The 10,715-nt window shown below is 37.7% G+C and overlaps 1 protein-coding gene across 1 annotated transcript; it reads left to right on the top strand.

Annotated features, from left to right (window-relative positions):
• The first annotated feature begins 161 nt into the window (after positions 1-161).
• Positions 162-10,128, top strand: MBL2 (mannose binding lectin 2). The gene is made up of 6 exons (XM_044665764.1): positions 162-435; positions 708-903; positions 2,733-2,849; positions 5,521-5,595; positions 6,941-7,015; positions 9,385-10,128. The coding sequence occupies exons 2-6, from the start codon at positions 717-719 to the stop codon at positions 9,759-9,761; spliced, it is 831 nt and encodes a 276-aa protein (XP_044521699.1). The 5' UTR covers positions 162-435; positions 708-716; the 3' UTR covers positions 9,762-10,128.
• The last annotated feature ends 587 nt before the right edge of the window (positions 10,129-10,715 follow it).

Raw genomic sequence — 10,715 nt, 5'->3', positions numbered from 1 at the left:
GGAAAGGAAAGGAAAGGGAAAGGAACAGAAGGAAAAGGGAAGGGGAATGGAAGGAAAAGGAAAGGAAAGGGAAAGGAAATGGAAAGGAAATGAAGATAAAGGAAAAGGAAGGGAAGGGAAGATAAAGGAAAGGGAAGAGAAGGGAAGGGGGAAGGGAAGGAGGAAGGAAAAGGAAGGGGAGGCATGTGTACTTCTGAAGTAAATAAAATTTAAAAGCTACACTAAGACTTTTAAGACATTTTGTTTATCCAATCTTGTGCTAAGAACTGTAGAGGAAGCTGGAAAATAGAAGATATGTAGAACAAATCAGCAAGAATAGTCTGGACAGCAAGGGAAATGAGTATACATAGTGTGAGCTAGAGAGGCAAGAAATGTGTCTGTTTTTAAGAGAGGTTCTCATTAGAACAGAATGGGAAAGAAGCCACAATGAACAAGGTAGGAAATAGCTTTCAAAATGGTTTCCAAATCAGTTTGTATTGATTAACCTTGTAGGCAACAGAGAGTCAATAAAACACTGATCAAAGGACAGGCAGGATCCAAAGGAATGAAATTAGAAATGGTATGTGCAGGCTGCTTTGGAAGGAAAAGAGAAAGTTGGCAGCACCACTAGGAGGAGACAATAGTGAGGAGGGAAATAGCGAGGATGGTTGAAGACCCTTGCTATTGTCTTTCTAAAACAATTGACGGCAACTTTTTCTCCATTCCAGGTTTGAAGGATGGTTGTCTTTTCCTGGGTCACAATCCTCATTTTCATTATGATAAAGACTAACTACTCAGAGACAATTGTGAGTGAGAGAAGTGAACAGACCTGCTGTTCCCTGGTTTCTTGTGGTACCCCTGGGGCAAATGGAGCTCCTGGAAAAGATGGAAGAGATGGACTCAAGGGAGAAAAAGGAGAACCAGGTACAGGCCAATTGAGTTCATTTTCCTCAAGACTTCATTTCTACCAGTTGTTCCAATGTGATGGATGTCTCTTCTAGGAGTTCAGACACATGAGGTCATTTTTATCAATGATGATGAATTGTTTCTCTAGATACAATCCTATCCAATGCCTTTCCCTCTAAACATGGGAATAAGATGATCAAAGCCATGCTATTTATGTAATCTGGTAAACTGGAGCCCCCAGTTTTCAAGTAGTCAAAAGAAAGAATATGTTGTTGTCTTACCAAAACATCATATAGAACTCCCTTGAAGGCTATCTCTTGAGAATTTTTCAATCCACTCCTTTTTTGGGAAACCTGTGGAATATGTTTTACTTAGTTAGGTTTAGGTTAAACACAGAATTCTGGGGAAAAAACAACCATAAGAACTCTTTATTTTTTTTAAAACCCTGAAGAGCTAGGCGATGGGGGTTAAATGACTTGTCCAGGGTCACACAGCTGGGAAGTGTCAGGCCAGATTTGAACCTAGGACCTTCCATCTCTAGGTCTGGCTCTCAATCCACTGAGCTACCCAGCTGCCCCACTTAAGAATTCTTTCTTGAAGATAACCAATTTTTTTTTACACTTCCATAAGTTGTTCATGTATAACTTAGAGATAAATATTTTTTGCTCATTTCACCCAATTCTGTAGAGAAGTGAAGGACTATCAGTTCAGAATACTACATGACAGTTGGTATAGTGGTATGCCAATTAATTGGGATGAAATATAATAATTATATTTTCTGATATACAATGTCTTATAATTTTTGTGCCTTTCAAATAATTTAATATGCAATATGTCCTCAATTTCTTATGATTCTTTGTTATATGTAATTTAGCATTGAGTCCACTATATTTTGACTCATATTCTTTGATTCTTACTTCATGAAAATACATTCATCATATTAGATATTAATTATACCTTTTAAAATGGTCATTTCTTAAAATTCTAGCCTTGATTATAGTCTATAGACTCTCAATGAGGTTTAAATCAGACAAGTTTTCAGGCCACTGAAGCATGCTTTCTCCATTTCCTGAATAAATTTCTTAGCTTTTCATGACTTGTAGCAAGGTGCAAAGTTATATTGTAGGATTCTGCCTCCATTATGGGATTCCTATGATTCCAAAATAATTCTATTTCCCAGTATATCAATAGATTTATCAGAGTTCTTTATTTTCTTCAGTTGGGACAAAACATCCAGGTCTGCTGAAAGTAAATAATCCCCCAAACTTGGGGAGGATAAATTTTTTAGCCTAATGAAGATTCCCAGCTCTTGCAGGTTTATCAGGACTTCTGACAATGCTTTGGGATGAAAAGATCTTGAATTAAAAAATGAATTTCATTAGTAAAAATTACCTTTTTGTAATTTTCACTATGTTAATCTTTGTTATCTTTCCCATGAATAATAGTAAGAGTTAGCAACTGATTTTTCAACTTGTCTTATCACTGTTCTTCCAAGTTTAAGAAATCCATACCATCCTATAGCATGATCAGCAATAATCCTTCCAGCCAACAGGTTCCTACAAAGGTCTTTGAATGTATGTTCATGTATATGTACATACATATGAAGCACTCATATGGCTATTATTATGCTAAAATGGAATTTTTTTCAATTACTACTTGTCCTAAGTAATTTGCAAACCACCATAATTTTTTTTTGTTTCAAGAAAGGGCTCTTGGTGGGTGGTGAGAAAGTGGAATGGGCATATATAGAAATTATCATATATAAAACAAAAAATAAAAATAAAATTCATTTTTTTATATATTTTAAAAATACCACTAAGATAAGTTTCTTTATTTCCCAATAATAGGCCAAGGACTCAGAGGTATTCAGGGCCCTCCAGGGAAAGTGGGGCCTCCAGGGCCACCAGGATCACAGGGAGCTCCAGGACAACAAGGCTTAAAAGGAGATAAAGGAGACAGTTCAGGTAAGGTTCTATCTGCTTTGTGCTCACTTTAACTGACATTCAGTGAGTCTAGGATCAAACTTAGCAATAAGATTCTCTCTCCTACAAATATCCTATTGCCAGTGTAGTCAAATGTCCCCTCCCAATTGTATCATTATTGACAGAGCCTCCTATATGACTCAATACCTCTCTGCCTTCCTATTCTCACTTTATTGCAGAGACAAGAAATTATGACTATAGAACACTGCATATATTGGACTTTTCTATACAATGATTAATTTGGCTGAATGTTTTTTTTTCCTTTTTTTTTAATTAGTCATTACAAGGGATGCCTCTATGAGAGAGGTAGACAAGGGGAATACATTGGGAAATATAAATAACTGAAGAACAGAAGTTATCTAAAAATATTTATTTGAGAAAAACACAGCCCAAGGTGGGACCAAAGTCCCATTTGTTTTCATCAGTTACTCTAGAAATATCTATTCCTAAATTGTTCTATTACCCAGATATAACTATTTTGTTTAGTTATTCTACACACACATCCACACATCCACCCATTTACACATTCTTCTTCACATAACTTTGTTGTATGTATTTTAGATAGGGACCCTGTCTCAGACTTTAGCTGGAAGTAGAGTTGAGTATTTGCTCCTGAAAATAATCATATAAGAGATGGTTGAAGGAGTTTGATTCCATTTCAGTAATTTTTCTTTAGCTTTTGAGGTATTGAGGAGCCAGTAAGGAATCTTCAAGGAATCATTGATTCAATAAGGGAAAAAAATTAAACCTGGCAAAAGGAATGAGGGGGAGGAGAGAGAGAATCATCAAACTTACTTAATGAAAATATATATCAGGACCATCACAAATGTTCCCCCAAACCATAGAATCTTAGAGGTGGAGAGAATCTCATATATATACTAATACTGGCACCGTGTCTTAGTCATAGCAATATGTATTAAACACAGGCACACCTTATCTCAGACTTTTAGTACCTGTCACCTACACTATAAAGATAGCCTATTAGTTGGTCTTTCTGCCTCAAGTCTCTGCAAACTCTAATCAGTCCTCCACATGGCAGTCAGTCATCTTCTAATGTGAAGATGGGATCATGGACCCCCTTCCTGAATAGATTCCATCAACTCCCTATTAGTTCTAAAAATCTCTGCCTCATTTAAATCCAATTCATACACAAGTCAAGACATTAGCCATGCTGTCAATGATTCCTCTTCATAAACAAAGGAGCAACAATTACCTCTAAAATCAAATGTAAAATTCTGTTTAGCTTTCAAAGACTTACACAAAGATCTAACACCATTATAACATTTTAACCTTATTAGAAATTATGTCCCTTCTATGCAGTCAGATTGTTGGTGGTTTTTTTAATTGTTCCTAACACATGACATTTTCTTTCTCTTGCCTTTGCATCCTTTGTATCCTATACCTGGAATAATGTATTGTCATTTCACTGTTATCTCTTAGTATACTTTTCTTTAAAATTCTACTCAAGTGATCCCTTCTGTAGGAAACCTTTCCTGATCCCCCTTAGCTACTAGTGTGTTCTCCCAAATATTCATATCTGATGACATATTATTCACTTTGTATCTATTGTAGATACCTACATAATAATGTATATGTTGTCTTCCCAGTAATGGAAGCTCCTTGGTTGCAGAAAGTATTTCTTCTATGTCTTCTATGCTTAATGCCTAGAACAAAGTTTAGTTAATACTTGTGGATTTGGTGAGTCCTTCAAACAAGTATTTTGTTTGAAGGACATGTGCTTAATTCTGGAGATGTAGACAAAGACCCCGACAGTCCATGTTTAAGAGGCTTCCATGATAGTGAGGAAAAATCTGTAAATAACTATGTATATGACTTTTGCAATCGTCCCAGTGAAAGATAATGAGAGGCTGAGGGTTGTGGCTATATGAAAGGAGAAGAGGGGATTTATGTGAGAGCTGTCATCAAGGTAAAAATGACAAGAGCTGGCAATATAGTGATTGGATATATAGGATAAGTGAGAATGATGACACATATTGAAAACTTGGATAGCTGGGACAATGGTGATGCTCTTTATGGGGAGAGAAAAGTTCAGAAGACAGAGAGGGATTGGAAGTGAAATAATGAGTTATACTGAGTTTGAGGTTTCTAGGTGACATCTAGTATGAGATATATAACTATAGCTCAGAAGTGAGACTGGAACCAGATACACAGCTCTGGGAATCATCTGAATAGATGTGATAACTGAACTTTTTGGAACTGGTGAGATCATCAAATGAGGCAGTATGAAGTCAAAAGAGAAGAAAGCACAAACCAGAGCCTTAGTGGGACACCAAAGGTGAGAAGATTGATACAGTTGAAGAGTTAGTAAAGGGAAAAGAAGGAACACTCAAACAGATAGAAGGAGACTTAAGAGAGAGCAGTATCACAAACACACACACACACACACACACACACACACACACACACTTGAGAGCATTCAGAAAAAGAAGTCATTTGACATTGTGAAATGAAGCAGAGATCAAGATCAAACAGGAGAGGCCATTAGTTGGCACTGAGAAATCATTAGCAGCTTTGGAGAGGGAAGATAACTTTGAATGATGATGCTAGCAGAAAGCTTATAAGGGTTTAGAAGACAATCAGGGGAGAAGCAGAGATCGCTATTATGACACTCACCTAATTGTTTTGCTTCTAGTTGCCTTGGCTAAGCTGTCAACCTTGGAGAGGCAAATTCAAGATCTTGAAAGAAAAATGGAAAATATCAATGAATGTAAGCTAACCATTCATGAAAGGGATGTTCCTTCTCTCCAGTTTGCTCTTCAGATGACTAAGCCAGAGCCTGATCTATTCAATGTAAAGAGTATTGGGTTTAGAGTTCAAAGAACAAAGATTTGAGCTCCAGAATGATACTTAAGAGGCAGGTGACCTTATGGAAACTAAACTTCTTTGATATTCCATTTTCTCATCTGTAAAATGAGAATAATAATAATAATGCCATCAAGGTCTTGGGGTTGTTGAGAGTAAATCATTTTGTAATTAGTAAATTATCATAGAAACACTCACTCTATTTTACATGAAATGGGGAAATGATTTTCTTTTTGAAAGAAAAAAATCTGGATTTTGATTTTGCTAGTCTTACTAGCTGTGGGATTCTATCTCCATAAGCTTCATTTTTTTGATACATAAATTAGGGGAAATAAAACTTATGAAGGTAAGAGAATAATATACATGAGAAAGGACCTCAGAATCAGGGAGATCTGAGTTCAAGTCCTAACTCTGACATAGTATACTGCTTTGTGACCCTAGGTAAGTCAATTTAGTCTCTTCTTAATCTCTCAGGACCCCAAGAAACTTTCTAAGACTATAAAATTACAAATCAGGAGTTCATCTCCATTGTTAAAGAAAGTGCCATCTTTGCTACTTTCCTATATCAGTGGAATCACAGTCAGATTTTAAAAGTCAGAAATACTTTCTGACTCCCAAAATCCTCATTGCAAAATAAGAGGAAATCAAATCTGCTGGAGGAATTTGACTTAATTGGAGTAATTCTTCAGAAACTATTGAAATGCTTAAAAGCAAGGTCTTGAATCTCAAGACAGTTTAAGCAAAGGGAAATCTAGAGATTTCAATGGAAATAATTAAAACTTGAAAAAATGGGGTATGGGTGGAGAGTATAATGGACAGGAGATAGTGGAAAGTACCACCATCCTTTCTTAGTCAAGTTCTATGAGCCCTGTTATAAATTTTCCCTTAAAATCCTGGCATCTTAGTGGTAGAAGGAATCTAAGAGCTCACCTAATAAAATCTAAAACATAATTTTCTCAACCTAACATGTATATTCTTAAGGTTTACTAAATAGCATCCAAATATAGGAATCCTCTCAGTGACATTCATAAGAGGTGGTTACCCAGTTCCCTACCTGAGCATTTCTATTAATGGCAGCTTATGCAGTCTATGATTAGTTTGGTTCTATCAGGAACTGTTTCCTTATACTGAGCCTAAAACTTCATCTCTATAACTTCCAATGATTGGTTCCATACCAAATTCTGCCCTCTAATGCTAAGTAGAAAATAAGACTTCTATAAACATCTTTTTCTTATTTCTTTTGTTTCTAGCTTTTCTCAAACTGGTCACAACCTCAACTAAACAAGTTCAGACCCTTCAAGCTCAAGTGGACAGGAATCAGAATGGTAAGCTATCTCTTCATAATGGTGGTGTCCCTTCCCTCTAATTTGCTCTTTGGAGAACCTTAAGCCAGAGGCAGAATGGCTTCATGGGGGACAGGGAACTTAGAATTAGAAAACCTAGGCTTGAGCGACAAAATGATATTAAATTCAGGGGGACTTAAGAAAGCCCCTTTCTTAAAACTAAACTCTCTGAGCCTTGATTTGTTCATCAGCAAAATCACAGTAATAATACTACCAATCTCGTGAGGTTGTTGAAAGGGTTTTACAAGCTTTACAACTCCCTAGAAATGTGAGTTATTAATATTGTTTCGTAAATTTTGAAAAAATTACTGGACTTAAAGGAAAAAGATTTAGGTAAACAAGAAAACAAATTGTCTCTTCAGTCAAAGACCCTGAGTTCAAATCCTGCCTTTGATACTACCTATCTATGTGGCTTTGAGCTAGTCACTTAATAGCCCTTGAGATTAATTGCAAAAGTAAGTGGATGAGGGGCAGCTGGGTAGCTCAGTGGAGTGAGAGTCAGGCCTAGAGACAGGAGGTCCTAGGTTCAAATCCGGCCTCAGCCACTTCCCAGCTGTGTGACCCTGGGCAAGTCACTTGACCCCCATTGCCCACCCTTACCACTCTTCCACCTATGAGACAATACACCGAAGTACAAGGGTTTAAAATAAATAAATAAATAAACAAACAAAAGTAAGTGGATGGTCAGATGTCAGTCACGACCTCTGAGGTCCCTTCCAGGTCTAGATTTATTACCCATCTGTATGAGTTTTTGTTCTCCTACTTTGTGGCCATTTGATAATAGACACTTCTTCAAACATCTTTCTTAATCTTAAAAGCAGGGGTAATTATTAATCTTAGAGCATACAGATCCAACTCCCTGAGAGGCACTCTAGTCCAATAAATTAGGGAGTTCTTTCCTCACCCCAGTTACATGAACAGTAGCTGAAATTTTAACTCTTTAAAGTTCATATTTCATAGATGAGAAAACTGAGGTTAATAGAGGTTAGAGGATCTGCCTAGAACAAATAAATGGAATTTGAACCCAAGTGTCTCCTGGCTCCCATCCCAAAGTTTTCTCCACCACATAAACCATACTGATACAAGTACATTACAAACTGGAAAACATCATCTAAGTATGAGCTGCTTATGTCAGAGTTAGTTGAGGGAGCAGAAGTGGGAGGAAGGGTTGGTTCACTTCTTTGCCTCATCATTGTAGGGAAATATATTAGGGAGAGATTCCTTCCACTGACACATATTTGCAATGACACCTCCAGTTTCCCTATAATACGTTGATTTAGAAATTTATCTAGGGCATTGAGAAGTTACATGATTTGTCCAAGTTCACATGACCAGAATGTGTTTAAGGCCAAATATGAATCTAGGTCTTCCTTATTCCTAGGCCAGTCCTCTCTCTAGTAGACTACAATCCTCCTCATTATTCTTTTTCTGTTAATAAGGGGGGAAGATAACAAATAGCAAAGTATTCCAATCACAAATGGACTTTCAATCACAGTTTCTCTTCTCAACTATTCCATGTCCCTTTCCCTGGATCAGTCCATCTTTAATTATTAGCTGTAATGTATCTGCTTACTTCTCCCTGGCTGGCCTGCCCTGGGACAGGTTTTCTTTGGTGTTTCTTCCATAGTTTGATATCTGTGGGTAAAGATCCCTTGGTCCTGGCCAAAGGTGTTCCTTTGGTTCACAAACCAAGCCCTTCCCACACTTAAGTGATAGACCTCATCCCAGTCACTTTGTCCCTAGAACATAGGCTCCACACCTCACACTGCGAGAACAGAAGCTTATGGCTAGGGGGCAGCTGGGTAGCTCAGTGGATTGAGAGTCAGCCCTAGAGATGGGAGGTCCTAGGTTCAAATCTGGCCTCAGACACTTCCCGGCTGTGTGACCCTGGGCAAGTCACTTGACCCCCATTGCCCACCCTCACCACTCTTCCACCTATGAGCCAATGCACAGAAGTTAAGGGTTTAAAAAAATTTTTTTTAATTAAAAAAAAAAAGAAGCTTATGGCAAGACCAGGGGGTCTTATCTCAGGAGCCATAGACTGCCCCCTGAAAAGGTCCGGGAATAGATTTCAGAGGGGCCTGTAAACCTAGATAATAAATTTTCAACTTTAGTTTCATCTACTTGAAATCCAGTGTTTCCTTCAATTATTTAAAAATATTCTCATCTAAGAAGGGATCCGCAGACTCTACTAGATTGCTGAAAGGGTTCATCATGTGCACACTCACAAGTTAAGAACCCTTGACCTAAACAAATGTCATTATGTCTCTTCTGAAGTAGCTTTCCTAAGAAAGGCATAAGTTTGTTCCTGGACTGAACTTGTCAACCATGCTAACTAATCTCACCTACAGTTCTGACCTTCTCCTTGGGCAAAAAGACTGGGAAAAAACTGTTCATAACTAATGGAGAAAAAGCCACTTTTGACAGAGTGAAAGTTCTTTGTGAACAACTTGGAGCTACCATTGCAACCCCAAAGAACAGTGAGGAGAATAAAGCTATCCAGGACTTGGCCAACGGCATCTCAACTTTCCTGGGTATCACAGACACAGTGCAAGAAGGACAGTTTACATACCTGACAGGAGGAAGAGTGACTTACACCAATTGGAAAAAAGATGAACCCAATGATTATGGACCCGGGGAAGACTGTGTATTAATGCAGAATAATGGATTATGGAATGATATATCCTGTACCGCTTCCTTGCTGGCTGTCTGTGAATTACTTGTTTAAATGGATCCCTCACTGCGCATTGAATGTTGAGACCCTTTACCTGTGACTCCATATCAGTGATACGAGGAAAAATGTCAGAACTTTGTAAGCTTGAAGTTCAGTTGTCATATTCTGCATTGAAACACATAATTAAAATACCCAGCTCCAACTTCTTGATTTTCTCATGCACATTTACATTAGCGGTAGTCCCTAAAATGTCCAATGAAGGAAATAGGGAATACAATGTTTGACTGGAAAGAGAAAACCAAGAAAATGTGATTCTATGAGCTTGTTAAGTCTTCAACCCAGAGGGGCTAGTTCTCTCCCTTGAACACCCCATATATATAAATATCTCTATAAATTTGTGTGTATTCATCTATATCTGTAACTATGGCTCGATAGATTTTGTTGTTGTTCAATCATTTTCAATTTTGTCTGACTTTTCATGACCCCATTTAGATTTTCTTGGCAAAGAGAGTCGAATGGTTTGCCATTTCCTCCTCTAGTTTATTTTATAGATGAGGAAACTGAGGCTAACAAAATTATGTAATTTGCTCAGGGTCACACAGCTAGCTAATGTCTGATGCCAGATTTAAACTCATGAAGATGTGTCTTCCTGATTCCAAATCTAGAGCTCTATTCACTGCTCCACTGAGCTGCCCCTTGTCACTAACTTATCATATAATCACTGGAGCTGAAGTTTGGTATCTCAACCAATTAGTCTTAATAATTACCCCCAAAACATCTAAGCACTTAAAACATAAGTCTGTGCCATTCAGAAAGTTTCATGATATCAGGAGCTTAGGGGGCCATTTATACTAATATCCCTCATTCTACAGATGAGGCCAAGACAAGTGACTTCCCTAAGGTCACACAGTTTGTAGGAAAGAGATCTAGGATTCAAAACTAGATCCTGTGACTCCTAACCCACTCTGCTCTACCATCCTGCTCCTTGTCCTTGCTTCTTAACCTCCT

The sequence above is a fragment of the Gracilinanus agilis genome, chromosome 2, assembly GCF_016433145.1.
Source record: "Gracilinanus agilis isolate LMUSP501 chromosome 2, AgileGrace, whole genome shotgun sequence".
In the NCBI taxonomy this organism is placed as follows: domain Eukaryota; kingdom Metazoa; phylum Chordata; class Mammalia; order Didelphimorphia; family Didelphidae; genus Gracilinanus; species Gracilinanus agilis.
The sequence above is the reverse complement of the archived record's forward strand: the minus strand, read 5'-3'. Positions and strand labels throughout refer to the sequence as shown.